This window comes from Bos javanicus, chromosome 1 (assembly GCF_032452875.1).
Source record: "Bos javanicus breed banteng chromosome 1, ARS-OSU_banteng_1.0, whole genome shotgun sequence".
Taxonomy (NCBI): Eukaryota; Metazoa; Chordata; class Mammalia; order Artiodactyla; family Bovidae; genus Bos; species Bos javanicus.
Window position 1 is genome coordinate 132,525,125 of NC_083868.1, and position 15,485 is coordinate 132,540,609.

Consider the following 15,485-nt stretch of genomic DNA (forward strand, 5'->3'; position numbering starts at 1 on the left):
TGCTCCGCAGCATATGGAATCTTTGTTCCTCTGCCTGGGATGGAATCCATGTCCCCTGCTTTGGCAGGAGAATTCTTAACCACTAGATCACTAGGGAAGCTCCAGACATTTATTTTATTATTATTATTTTTTCCTCTAATTTTATTTTATTTTTAAACTTTACATAATTGTATTAGTTTTGCCAAATATCAAAATGAATCCGCCACAGGTATACATGTGTTCCCCATCCCGAACCCTCCTCCCTCCTCCCTCCCCATACCATCCCTCTGGGCCATCCCAGTGCACCAGCCCCAAGCATCCAGCATCATGCATCGAACCTGGACTGGCAACTCGTTTCCTACATGATATTTTACATGTTTCATTGCCATTCTCCCAAATCTTCCCACCCTCTCCCTCTCCCACAGAGTCCATAAGACTGTTCTATACATCAGTGTCTCTTTTGCTGTCTCGTACACCGGCTTATTGTTACCATCTTTCTAAATTCCATATATATGCGTTAGTATACTGTATTTATGTTTTTCCTTCTGGCTTACTTCACTCTGTATAATAGGCTCCAGTTTCATCCACCTCATCAGAACTGATTCAAATGTATTCTTTTTAATGGCTGAGTAATACTCCATTGTGTATATGTACCACAGCTTTCTTATCCATTCATCTGCTGATGGACATCTAGGTTGCCTCCATGTCTTGGCTATTATAAACAGTGCTGCGATGAACATTGGGGTACACGTGTCTCTTTCCCTTCTGGTTTCCTCAGTGTGTATGCCCAGCAGTGGGGTTGCTGGATCATAAGGCAGTTCTATTTCCAGTTTTTTAAGGAATCTCCACACTGTTCTCCATAGTGGCTGTACTAGTTTGCATTCCCACCAACAGTGTAAAAGGGTTCCCTTTTCTCCACACCCTCTCCAGCATTTATTATTTGTAGACTTTTGGATCCCAGCCATTCTGACTGGTGTGAAATGGTACCTCACAGACATTTATTTTTATGAGATGATGGAAAAGCTGGGTTTTATTCCAACCAATAGGCAATTTTTCTTTCTTTCTTTAAATATATCATACCATTATTCACTGGCTTTTATTATTTTCTTTGAGAAGTGTGCCATATATCTTATTCTTTTATCTCATGTATGTACCCTATGGATTTTTTTCCCTCTTTATTAAATGTTCCCAGCTATTCAGTTTTGATGTACCTTATGAAGTTTTTATTCTATTCTCCTCTTCACCTATCATCCAAGGCCCTGTAAATTCTGACAAGTTGTATCTTCCATGTGCTTGTGTCCATACTTGGTAATGTCTCTAACAGTTATCAGTCTGCCAGTCTAAGAAAGGCTTATCTTTTTGGAGTTAACTGTTTAGATTCTTAGGATGAGATGATTGTATGGCATCATCAACTCAATGGACATGAAGAAGCTCTTGGAGATAGTGAAGAATAGGGAAGCCTGGTATGCTGCATTCCATGGGGTTGCAAAGATGCAGACACAACTGAGAACTACCACCACCATTGTATTTTCTTTATACTTTAAAAACAAAATCTACCAGATGCTAATGTGTTGAGAGAGAGTTGTTATATACACCAGCTTTTAATAAAGGGTCTTCCCCTTAAACATAGAAGGAAATATGATTGCTCCTCAGATCACTAAAGAAGAGAAATGTTCAGTCAGAATGGGTTAAAATCCATTCAAACAATTTAGATTTTTTTTGCCAGTGAAAATCTGTATGTTTGGGAAATTGTACTAAACCCTATGGAAAATAATAACAGAATAAAGATTTTAAAAATTGTAAAAAACAAACAAAAAAAATGGCTGATGAGATCTAGAATTGGTGATATGTGGAGCACTGAATATCAATATCGTATGTTGCTGGAGGAAGTATAATTTAATATACCTGTTTTGGAAAATAGTATGACATTGTGTACTAAACCTCAATGTATATGTATTGTTAATAAGTCTGCTACTAGGTATGTATACAGCAGAAAAAATGTTTATGTGAGGATATGTGTATAGTTGTGTTCATAATAATTTTATTTGCAATAGCCCTAAAATGGAAACAACACTCTTGTACATCAATAGTAAATTGGGTTATAAGATAAAGTATGTTAAGTCAATGAAACACTGTCCAGCAGTACAAACAAGGAATTACTAATAACACATAGTAACATGACGAAATCTCACTGATAAAACACTGAAATAAATCAAACACCAAACATAATAGTATTTACATGAATTTCAAAAGCATATCTATTGTTAAGGAATAATAATTATTTGCTTGCTGAATGGTTACTAACTAGAAGGGAACATGAGGCAGCCTGTTTGAGTTCTGGAAGTGTTTTTTATATATGAATTTTGGTTATGGTTATACAGGTGCATGTACATGTAAACTTTCTTCAAGGAATACCCTAAGATTTCTGCATTAATTATACAGTTGTAGCTAAGTACAGAAATTTATTTAAAACTTTTAAAAAGTAATTTTTATCTATTTCTTGTGCTTCCCCTTCACCCCCAGCAAAACTCTTAATAGTTATGCCTGGTAGTATGCTAAGTGCAATTACATTAAATTTATCTAACAATTTGGAAAGACTTTCTTGATGCAGCATGAAGCTTATTTAATATGGAACTTATTTAAGTCATTTTCTATAACCTAAAGGTGTTTTTATAATGATCTTCATTAAAATTTATATAGTCCTTCAATTTGTTTTTAGATGATTTTGTTGTGAGCAGCATTCTCAATCCATTTATATTTCATAATATTGCTAATGTTCAAATTTGATTTTGTACATTTATCTTTTGTCAGTTGTCAAATTTTTTATTAATCTTTAAATCACATTAGTAGAGACTCAGTAGAGAAGGAGAATTGCACTTATTGTTATTTTACTAATTTTTGCATAAACTAAAATCTTTATGTGTTAAATGCTTAGGGATGCATCCTTGCCTCATTCTTCTTAGAGCTGAAAAGTGTTAAAAGTTTCCACAAGAAGTATGTTTTAGATTTGTCTTTATGTTGTTTACCAACATATCACATAACCCCAGTTTTTCTAGACATATTTTTATTACGCATTCAGTTCAATTCAGTCGCTCGGTCGTGTCCGACTCTTTGCGACCCATGAATCGCAGCATGCCACGCCTCCCTGTCCATCACCAACTCCCGGAGTTCACTCAAGCTCACGTCCATCATGTCGGTGATGCCATCCAGCCATCTCATCCTCTGTTTTCCCCTTTTCCTCCTGCCCCCAAACCCTCCCAGATTCAGAGTCTTTTCCAGTGAGTCAACTCTTCACATGAGGTGGCCAAAGTATTGGAGTTTCAGCTTTAGCATCATTCCTTCCAAAGAAATCCCAGGGCTGATCTCCTTCAGAATGGACTGGTTGGATCTCCTTGCAGTCCAAGGGACTCTCAAGAGCCTTCTCCAACACCACAGTTCAAAAGCATCAATTCTTCGGCGCTCAGCTTTCTTCACAGTCCAACTCTCACATCCATACATGACCACTGGAAAAACCATAGCCTTGACTAGACGGACCTTTGTTGGCAAAGTAGTGTCTCTGCTTTTCAATATGCTATCTAGGTTGGTCATAATTTTCCTTCCGAGGAGTAAGCGTCTTTTAATTTCATGGTTGCAGTCACCATCTGCAGTGATTTTGGAGCCCAAATAAATAAAGTCTGACACTGTTTCTACTGTTTCCCTGTCTATTTGCCATGAAGTGATGGGACCGGATGCCATGATCTTCGTTTTCCGAATGTTGAGCTTTAAGCCAACTTTTTCACTCTCCTCTTTCACTTTGATCAAGAGGCTTTTGAGTTCCTCTTCACTTTCTGCCATAAGGGTGGTGTCATCTGCATACCTGAGGTTATTGATATTTCTCCCGGCAATCTTGATTCCAGCTTGTGCTTCTTTCAGCCCAGCATTTCTCATGATGTACTCTGCATATAAGTTAAATAAGCAGGGTGACAATATACAGCCTTGACGTACTCCTTTTCCTCTTTGGAACCAGTCTGTTGTTCCATGTCCAGTTCTAACTGTTGCTTCCTGACCTGCATACAAATTTCTCAAGAGGCAGGTCAGGTGGTCTGCTATGCCCATCTCTTTCAGAATTTTCCACAGTATATTGTGAACCACACAGTCAAAGGCTTTGGCATAGTCAATAAAGCAAAAATAGATGTTTTTCTGGAACTCTGTTGCTTTTTTGATGATCCACCGAAAGTTGGCAATTTGATCTCTGGTTCCTCTGCCTCTTTTAAAACCAGCTTGAACATCTGGAAGTTCATAGTTCATGTATCCCTGAAGCCTGGCTTGGAGAATTTTGAGCATTACTTTACTAGCATGTGAGATGAGTGCAATTGTGCAGTAGTTTGAGTATTCTTTGGTATTGCCTTTCTTTGGGATTGGAATGAAGACTGACCATTTCCAGTCCTGTGGCCACTGCTGAATTTTCCAAATTTGTTGGCATATTGAGTGCAGCACTTTCACAGCATCATCTTTCAGGATTTGAAATAGCTCAACTGGAATTCCATCACCTCCACTAGCTTTGTTCGTAGAGATGCTTCCTAAGACCCACTTGACTTCACATTCCAGGATGTTGGGCTCTAGGTGAGTGATCATACCATCGTGATTATCTGGGTCGTGAAGATCTTTTTTGTACAGTTCTTCTGTGTATTCTTGCTACCTGTTCTTAATATCTGCTGCTTCTGTTAAGCCCATACCATTTCTGTCCTTTATTGAGCCCATCTTTGCATGAAATGTTCCCTTGGTATCTCTAATTTTCTTGAAGAGATCTCTGGTCTTTCCCATTCTATTGTTTTCCTCTATTTCTTTGCATTGAGTGCTGAGGAAGGCTTTCTTATCTCTCCTTGCTAGTCTTTGGAACTCTGCATTCAGATGCGTATATCTTTCCTTTTCTCCTTTGCTTTTCACGTCTCTTCTTTTCACAGCTATTTGTAAGGCCTCCCTAGACAGCCATTTTGCTTTTTTTCATTTCTTTTCTATGGGGATGGTCTTGATCCCTGTCTCCTGTACAGTGTCACAAACCTCCATCCATAGTTCATCAGGCCGTCTGTCTATCAGATCTAGTCCCTTAAATTTATTTCTCACTTCTACTGTATAATCATAAGGGATTTGATTTAGGTCATACCTGAACGGTCTAGTGGTTTTTTCCTACTTTCTTCAATTTAAGTCTGAATTTGGCAATAAGGAACTCATGATCTGAGCCACAGTCAGCTCCTGTGGCTGTATAGAGCTTCTGTATCTTTGGCTGCAAAGAATATAATCAGTCTGATTTTGGTGTTGACCATCTGGTGATGTCCACGTGTAGGGTCTTCTCTTGTGTCGTTGGAAGAGGGTGTTTGCTATGACCAGTGCGTTCTCTTGGCAAAACTCTATTAGTCTTTGCCCTGCTTCATTCCGCATTCCAAGGCCAAATTTGCCTGTTACTCCAGGTGTTTCTTGACTTCCTACTTCTACATTCCAGTCCCCTGTAATGAAAAGGACATCTTTTTTGGGTGTTAGGTCTAAAAGGTCTTGTAGGTCTTCATAGAACTTTTCAACTTCAGCTTCTTCAGCCTTACTGGTTGGGGCATAGACTTGGATTACTGTGATATTGAATGGTTTGCCTTGGAAACGAACACAGATCATTCTGGCATTTTTGAGATTGAATCCAAGTACTGCATTTCGGACTCTTTTGTTAACCATGGTGGCTACTCCATTTCTTCTGAGGGATTCCTGCCCGCAGTAGTAGATGTAATGGTCATCTGAGTTAAATTCACCATTCCAGTCCATTTTATTTCGCTGATTGCTAGAATGTCAACGTTCACTCTTGCCATCTCCTGTTTGACCACTTCCAATTTGCCTGATTCAGGGACCTGACATTCCAGATTCCTATGCATTATTGCTCTTTACAGCATCGGACCTTGCTTCTATCACCAGTCACATCCACAGCTGGGTATTGTCTTTGCTTTGGCTCCATCCCTTCATTCTTTCTGGAGTTATTTCTCCACTGATCTGCAGTAGCATATTGGGCACCTACCGACCTGGGGAGTTCCTCTTTCAGTATCCTATCATTTTGCCTTTTCATACTGTTCATGGGGTTCTCAAGGCAACAATACTGAAGTGGTTTGCCATTCCCTTCTCCAGTGGACCATATTCTGTCAGACCTCTCCACCATGACCCACCGGTCCTGGGTGGCCCCACAGGGCATGGCTTAGTGTCATTGACTTAGACAAGGCTGTGGTTCTAGTGTGATTAGATTGACTAGTTTTCTGTGAGTATGGTTTCATTGTGTCTGCCCTCTGATGCCCTCTTGCAACACCTACCGTTTTACTTGGGTTTCTCTTACCTTGGACATGGGGTATCTCTGCACCGCTGCTGCAGCAAAGCGCAGCCGCTGCTCCTTACCTTGGACGAGGGATATATCCTCTTTGGTGCCTCTCCTGACCTTGAACGTGGAGTAGCTCCTCTAGGCCCTCCTGCGCCAGTGCAGCCATTGCTCCTTGGGCGTGGGGTAGCTCCTCCCAGCCACCGCCCCTAGCCTCGAGTTGGGTAGCTCCTCCAGGGCGCCGCCCCTGACCTCCGACGTGGGGTAGCCCCTCTAGGCTGCTGCTGTGCTGCCACAGCCTGGAACTCTTGGCCGCCCCCCCTGACCTGGGACGCTGGGTAGCTCCTCTCGGCAGTTCCTGTGCCATCGCAGCCTGGCACTCTTAGCTGCTGCCCCTGACCTCGGACGTGGGATAGCTCCTCTTGGCCGCCGCCCCTTGGGCATAGGGTCCTCCCGGCTTCTGCCCCTGACCTCGGATGTCGGGTAGCTCCTCTCGGCAGTTCCTGTGCCATCGCAGCCTGGCACTCTTAGCTGCTGCCCCTGACCTCGGACGTGGGATAGCTCCTCTTGGCCGCTGCCCCTTGGGCATGGGGTCCTCCCGGCTTCTGCCCCTGACCTCGGACGTCGGGTAGCTCCTCTCGGCCGTGTTTGTGCGCTGTTGGAGCCACCGGCAACTTCCCTGGTGGCTCAGACGATAAAGCATCTGTCTACAATGCAGGAGACCCAGCTTCGATCCCTGGGTCGGGAAGATCCTCTGAAGAAGGAAATGGCAATCCACTCCAGTATTATTGCCTGGAAAATCCCATAGAGGAGCCTGGTAGGCTACAGTCCATGGGTTGCAAAGAGTCAGACACGACTGAGCAACTTCACTTACTTATATGAGGTTTATTAAGCATGGCTCCAGGATTTTTATCAGATACCTTTTGAGATCTGGTATTATAATCATTTAGTTTTCTTCTTTACATTGTTGATTAATTGAATTGAATTCCTAATGTTGAATCATCCTTGTGTTCCTGGGGGAAAAATATATTTTATTATATATGGTCTTAATTTTGTATTATATATATAATTTAATATATATTATACATGTGATTTAATTAAGTAGTTTTCGTGTTTAAATAGCTGCACATAGAAAACCAATAATTTATTGAAAATTCATTTGCTGTAATATCAATTAAAATTTTTTTCTTTCTTTTTTCCCCCCCCACAGTCTGTGGTCGATGACTGGATTGAATCATATAAACAAGACAGGGACATTGCACTTCTGGATTTAATCAACTTTTTTATCCAGTGTTCAGGATGTCGAGGTACAGAATGTTGGAATAAATGATGTACACTGAGACTTTGTCAGTCCAGAAGTTTCAAATTTACTTTACCTTGTGTTAATCATTTTATAATTCATTCTGGAATTCATTGCTAGTCTTTTGTCGTTAACTTATTTTATTTAAAAATATTTCTCATTTTCTTAGTTTAATTTTACTCATAACAGATTTCTGAAATTTTAATGTTTTGAAGGAAATCTGAAATTGAGGAGTTTGTGATTTGACTTTTTAGATCACAAGATTTTATAGTTAATGTTTACTGGTATTATTTGTATCTATGCTCTATGTTGTGAACTGTGCCAGTTGCTAACATTCATTATTTTGAATCCTTATCTTGTAGACGAAGTTCTTAAAGCTTAAATGTTTGAAGGTAACATAAATATGAAAATCAGGTTTAAGTTTACAATCATTTGGAATCACTAGACAGTTTATTAAAAAGTGAAAATTTTTTTATCATATTAGTTGGTAACTGATAGAGATCTTTTTTCTGTAGAATAAATATTAACAGGTTAAATTGTACTGTATGGGATAAATCAGTTGGTAGACACCTTTCTTTGCTTATCAGTGCAGAAAGGTGGTCTTCTATTGAGGTCACTGATCAAATTGATTTCTTGAAGGCTTTCTTATTTCTGATGAAGTTATCACTCAGCATATTAACATAAGAACTTTATCGAATATTTACCAAGTACCTAGGTTATTGTTCCTATGTATTTATGTATGTATGTATGTATGTATGTATGTGTATATATATATATATATATATTATCAAGACAGTCTCTGCCCCAGTAACTATTAGAATATGTTTAATTTTTATTTATTTTTTTAAATAATTTCTGCTTTAATTTTTTTTAATGTCCTTTCTAATTTGAGTTTATTTGCTATTTATTTATTTCACCATGCCATGCAGCATGCAACATCTTAATTCTTATGCTGGAAATCCAGTCTGTTGCCTACTGCAGTGGAAGTGTGAAGTCTTTTTATCTGGACGACCAAGAAAGTCCCTGTTGAGTTTTTAGTTTATTTTTTTTTCCACTGTTGAGTTTTTAAAGAAGGATGTTTTGCAAAGAAAAGGAGGGAAATATACCAGTAATTCACTGAACTGCTCATTACCAGAAGACTAATAAAGTTGGTTACAATTTAATGACTGTTTGAGCTTGGCAGTGTATGTGCCAAGCTGTGTGCTTTACATACATTAGCTCATTTGATATTGGTTTGACACTTCTATCAGTCAGATATGATTTTTATTCTGTCGTTCAAGAAACTAAGGATTCAGGGCTTAGGTTAGTTTTTGGACATCATCCAGTTTTTAAGTGCTGAATTTACGATTTAGATTCAGGCTTGTCGCTATCTGGAGTCTCCGTGTCTAACCACAAGGTGTAGTGTAGGAATAACAAGGAGGAGCTTCTGACTGAACCTAGGTTGTGTGTTTCTGTGTATGTGTGAATATGGGGATATTTGTAAGAAAGTGCATCTCAAAGGAACAGACTTGATACTGGAACTGAGGTGTTGCATAAGAGTAAATTAAGGTGGAAGAGAAAGGTCCAAGTTGACAGTTGGTATAAAAATTCCAGAAGAAGAGAAAGTACAGCACACTCTAGTGCGTAAAGAGAGTTTGTGGCAGCAACCTGGAGCATAGAGTTAGATGAAGATTGGCAAGAGATTAGTTTATTTGAAGGAAAGTGAGTTTGTTAATTTTACAGTCTTAAACTGGGAAGGGTAAGTACTGAGTGAAGTGCTTTACATATGTGGTCTTATCTAATCTATGTAAGTGTCCTGTTAGAATGAGTTTTGGTTTTAAAACGAATGGTAGTCTTAAAATTTTTTGCTTTTGTAAATTGTTCGTATGGTTCAAAAAAAAAAAAAAACCATAATAAGAGAAATGTAAATCAAAAAGCCTTTATACTTCTTGCCTTCCCATCTATCTCCACAGAGTTACTTCTTAACTCCTTTGTTGTATATCCATCTGTCTGTCTGTATGAGTAGGAAATGTATGCTCTTTTCTTCCTCATCCCTCTCACACAAAAGATAATGGTGTATAGAGGACTTTCTTGGTTTCCTGCCTTCCTTCCCTTCCCTCACATTTCTCCCCTTCCTCCCTTTCCCTTCCTTTTCTTCTCTTTCTTCCCTCCTCTCCATTTCCTCCCTTCCCTCTCCCTCTTTTCCAGCATCAAAGCATTCCTTTTTATGTATGTACAACAATTTATTTAACTAGTTGTGTGTTAACAGCACATTGACTACTATCTGTTGTCTTTTATTCTTACAATGAGTAATTTCGTGTGTACTTCATTTGTTGTTTTTTTAAAATTTTTTATTTATTTTAATTGAAGGCTAATTACTTTACAATATTGTATTGGTTTTGCCATACATCAACATGAATCCGCCAGGGGTGTACATGTGTTCCCCATCCTGAACCCCCCTCCCACCTCCTTCCCCATACCATCCCTCTGGGTCATCCCAGGGCACCAGCCCCAAGCATCCTGTATCCTGCATTGAACCTGGACTGGCGATTCGTTTCTTATATGATATTATACATGTTTCAATGCCATTCTCCCAAATCATCCCCCCCCCCCAACCTCTCCCACAGAGTCCAAAACACTGTTCTAATACCTCATTTGTTCTTTGTGGCAGAATGAATATCTGTAGGTTATTATATTTTCATTTATATTAGATATTGCCAAATTTCCTGTTTTGGAAATTATGTCCATTTTACTCCTATCAGTAATATATGAAAATATCTGTTTTTATTTGGTCTTTTCAACAAAGTGTTTTTATCAAAATTTTTTATTGGTTTTATGAATGATTTAAAAATACATCATATGATTTTTTTTTAATTGAGGTGAAATACACTTAAACAGTTAACCATTTTAAAGTGGGTGGTTTAGTAGTTTTTAGCACATTAATAGTGTTCTACAACCACCTCTTTCTGGTATCAAAACTTTTTTGTTATCACCCCAGAAAAATACTTATACTAGTCACTCCACATTAAAGCCTCTCCCTTGCAGTCCTTGGCTACCTCTAATCTGCTTTCTGCTCCTATGTTCTAGTCATTTTATGTAAAAGGAGATTGTACAGTATGTGACGTTTTGTATCTGATCTCTTTAATTTAGCATATCTTTGAGATTTCTCTGAGTAGTAGCATATATTGATAAAATTCATTTCATTGTATGTATATATTACAGTTTATCCATTCATCCATTGATGGACACTTGGGCTTGCACTTTTTGGTTGTTGTGAATATTGTTACTATGAATATTTATGGTTAGGTATCTCTTTGAGTACTTATTTTTTAATTCTTTGGTGTAAATACCTAGGAGTGAAATTGCTGGATCATATGGTAATTCTATTTTAAGTTTTTGAGGAACTGCCAAACTGTTTTCACAGCAGCTGCACCATTTTAAATTCCAGAAATACATGAAGACTCTTATTTCTCCACATCCTCTAGAACACTTTTACTTTCCAGTTTTAAAATTTTAATGTCCTAGTGGGTATGAAGTGGTATTTTTTTTTTATGGTTTTGATTTGCATTTTCTTTATTACCAGTGACTTGGGCAACTTTTTGTGTTTTTGGCAATTTGTATGTCTTTTTTGAAGAAATGTGTACCTGAGTCCTGTGCTTATTTTGAAATTAGATGGGTTTTATTTTTGCTGTGAGTTATTGTATTAGATTTCTTTGTTTATTCTTGATAGTAAATCTTTTATCAGATACATAATATGGAACTGTGTATAACTTGCAACTACTCCCACACTGTAGGTTGTCTTTTCCCTTTATTAAAGATGTCCTTTGATGGACAAAAGTTTTAAATATTTGTGAAGTCCAACTTTTTTTTTCATTTCTTTTGCTCACGCTTGTGGTATCAAATCTTTGAATCCATTGCCAGTTCTAAGCGCATGAAGATTTACCTCCATATTTTCTTCTAATAGTTTTATAGTTTTAAATCTTATATATAGGTCATTGATCCATGGTTAAGTTTTGTATTTGGATGATTTTAATTTGTATTTCTCTTACATGTGTGGCTTGAGAGCCATTTTTCTTGTTTTTTCCATTTTCTGTTCATATCTCTTGCTACTTTTCCTTTTAGCTGTCTTCGTAGTTCCTGAAAAAGCATTTGACAAAACAGATTTTAAAACATTTTAGTATATCAGACTGAGATGCATATTTTCTTAACATGTTTAAAAGAGAAAGCTCATTGTCTCTCATATTAGTGCAGTATAATAAAAATCTAAAATAGATTCAAGTACCTGTGAACGTGTAGTAAGCAGATACTACTAGCACATATGAAAGAAAGACAGCTGCAAGATAAAACTATACAATATACCATTTTTCATCTATCAGATTGAAAAAATTATAAGTTATAATCTCTGTTCTTTAGGCTGTGAGGAAACAGACACTCTTAAATTATTTGTTGGAATAAAAGTGGATACATATCTCATAGATATAAATTTGACATTATCTACCAAAACTCCTTCATAGCTCAGTTGGTGAAGAATCTGCCTGCAATGCAGGAGACCCTGGTTTGATTCCTGGTTCGGGAAGATCTGCTGGAGAAGGCATAGGCTACCCACTCCAGTATTTTTGGGCTTCCCTTGTGCCTCAGCTGATAAAGAATGCGCTTGCAATGTGGGATACCTGGGTTCAATCCCTCGGTGGTAAGAACCCCTGGAGAAGGGAAAGGCCACCCGCTCCAGTATTCTGGTGTATACAATCCATGGGGTTGCAAAGAATCGGACACGACTGAGCAACTTTCACTTTCACCAAAACTCCATATGTTCTTACCTTTTGACCTAGCCATACTGCTTCTGGAATTTTGCCATGAAGATATATTTCCATTTTACAAAAATAAATGCACAAGGTTATTCAGTAACATATTATTTGTAGTAGTGAAATATTGGAAACAACCTAAATGCCAATGTATAGGACAGTGATTGAATAAACTGTGGCAAAACTTGTTCAGTGGAGGTTTTGGGCATGGCAGAAAATTATGAGGAAAAACTGTGTGGGCTAATGCAGGGAGATTTTCAGGATACAGTTTTTTTTTTTTAAGTGCAAAATAGTGTGTAAAAGTATTCAACGTTTTTTAGAGGAAAGAAGGAAATAATAGAATATACACATGTATCTGGTCTCTTGACCATAAAGAAACAAAGGGAAGATAAGACGCAGAATAATGATTGCCTACCTGTAGGGTATAGTGAAAGTGAAGTCACTCAGTCATGTCCAACTCTTTGTGACCCCATTGACTGTAGCCTACCAGGCTCCTCCGTCCATGGGATTTTCCAGGCAAGAATACTGGAGTGGGTTGCCATTTCCTTCTCCAGGAGATCTTCCATACCCAGGGATTGAACCTGGGTCTCCTGCATTGTAGGCAGACATTTTACTGTCTGAGCCACCAGGGAAGTCCCCTGTAGGCTATGTGTGTATGTAAATGGAGTGGAAAACTTACAGGGAATTGGGGTGGAGGGATGATACTGGAATATACTTTTTGAACAGTCTTGACTTTGGGAGTTATCTTCATGTATCATATACTCAGAAAAAAAAGAAAAATCAGTGAAGATGGACAGAAAATCCAAGACTTGGATGCACTCAGAATAGATGAGTCATGCATAAATAACACATGCTGAAGAGTATAAAAAGTACAAACTAAAATTTGAACTCAGTGCTTATACTCCAAACCTAGTGGGGGAAAGTGAAAAACATATTATTTCCCTCCTCACATTGTCTTCTTACAAGATATATATTATGAATAAAATGGTGCTTTACCTGTACAAACTTAATAGACACCACCTTAAACAAATTATGAAAGCAAACAGTGCAAACAGTTATTAAACCAATTGATAGCATGTGCTTCATGGTAGGCACTTATAAGAACTCAACCTCATTTTTGTATTATTCTAGCCTATAGTACAGAGTCTGAAACTACTCATGAGAAAACAGTGGGCAAGCTCAAGTTGAGGTATATTTTTTCATAATAACTATCCTGTGCTCTGTAAGAATGTCCCTGTCATGAACTGTTCCAGAACTTAATGCAATACCCGATCTTAGATTTTTCTTTGACATAACATTATTGAGACAAATAGTAAATTCTAAAATCAATTCTGTGAATTAGAACATATATATTATATTGTTAATTTCATCATTCTGATCATTATTCTGTAGTTGTATTAGATTTTTTTTGCTTTGAGGAAATATATACAGAAGTATTGATGAATAAAGGGATATGTGAAGAGGGAAAGGACAAAAAATGTAAAATGTTTATATCTGAGAATTTGGTGATGGATATTCAGAATCCCATGTACTTTTCTTACAACTTTTTTGTAAATTCTGGAAAGTGAAAAATGGAAGGATGAAAAATCCTTTTAACCCCAAAGCCAACATCATGCTCAAGGGAATCTAGTAGAATAATTTTCACTGAAGTCAAACAAGACAGAGATGCCCATTTTCACAACTGCCAGTTAATATTATCCATATAAGCCAGCATGTTTGTGGTGAAGCCAGTAAAGTGAAGTATGTATGATCACTATTTGAGAGTAATATTGAAAGTTGAGAAATTTCAAGAGGTTCAGTTTGCAAAACTAGTAAAAACAATATAATAATTCTGAAAGAGATCAAAATGGCAGAGTATGAGGATGCTGAGCTCCCTTCTCCCTGATGGACATCTCAGAAATACAGTACATGTGTGACTACTGTTACTGAAACAAACTGTACACTGATAGAACAGCCTTTCTGTAACCAAGACTGCAAAGAAAGATTCACACAGAGTTGAGTAGGAAGAGAAGAGAAATGATCAGTTCTGGACTTGTACCCCTAGCAAGGAGAGCATATCACAAGCTCAAGGATCCTTCCTAGGGTGTGAGACATTTGAGCTACATATTTGGCAACCCAGATTTGGGATTACCAGGAAGATGAGTCCCCTTAGCTGGTTTGAAATCCACTAAGACTTACTGTATGGCTATACAAAACCAAAATTCCACTTGTGATGGTTGCATGCAAACACTTGTTTCCCCTCGGGAACAAGGTGGAGGAAGCAGATTTAAAATGACCTGAGACTCTGACTGATTTCCTGCAGCTGTCCCATCGCACACTCTAGCTTGCACTGGGTACTTGCTCTGGCCCCCCTTCCTCTCACACTGTACTCTCCTAGGATGAAGGCTGCCATTGCCAAGTAGGGTAAGGACTTGGAGATTTGGAGCTAGCTCAGACTCAGTCTTATGTCGGAACAGAGCAAGGGCAGTCCAAGACTGGACGGCTTCACAGGAGAATTCTACCAAACATATTAAGAATATCTACTACCTGTCCTTCTCAAACTTTTCCAAAAAGTTGAAGAGGAGGAAACATTCCTAAGTTCATTCTGTAAGGCTACTAATGCACAGACTGCCCCCACCCCAAACACAAGCCAATATCTCTGATGAATATAAGTACAGAAATCTCAAGAAGGTATTAGAAAACCAAATTCAGCAATCATCAAAAGGATCATACACTGAGATCAGAATTCAGCAATCATCAAAAGGATCATACACCAAGATCAGAATTCAGCAATCAGAACGATCATACACCATGATCAAAATTCAGCAATCAGAAGGATCATACACCATGATTAAATTGGTTTTATACAGGATGCAGGGATGGTTCAGCATTCATAAATCAATGCACCACATTCATGAAAAGAATAAAATTACACAATCATTTCAGTAGACAGAATTCAGTATTCATTCATTCATGATAAAAACTCTCATCAAACAAAAGTCACTTAGTCATGTCTGACTCTGCGACCCCATGGACTATGGAATTCTCTAGGCTAGAATGCTGGAGTGGGTAGCCTTTCCTTCTGCAGGGGATCTTCCCAACCCAGGGATTGAACCCAGGTCTC

General features: G+C 38.2%; 1 protein-coding gene across 3 annotated transcripts in view; it reads left to right on the forward strand.

Annotated features, from left to right (window-relative positions):
• STAG1 (STAG1 cohesin complex component) overlaps positions 1–15,485 on the forward strand; it is a 499,240-nt gene that overhangs the window by 218,126 nt on the left and 265,629 nt on the right. For 2 of the 3 annotated variants that reach the window (XM_061427678.1, XM_061427685.1), the window contains one exon: positions 7,512–7,608. The exons of the other annotated variant lie outside the window; for it this stretch is intronic. In XM_061427678.1, the coding sequence (XP_061283662.1) occupies positions 7,512–7,608 (97 nt within the window). The remainder of the gene's footprint in view (positions 1–7,511; positions 7,609–15,485) is intronic. 3 annotated transcript variants of the gene reach the window in all.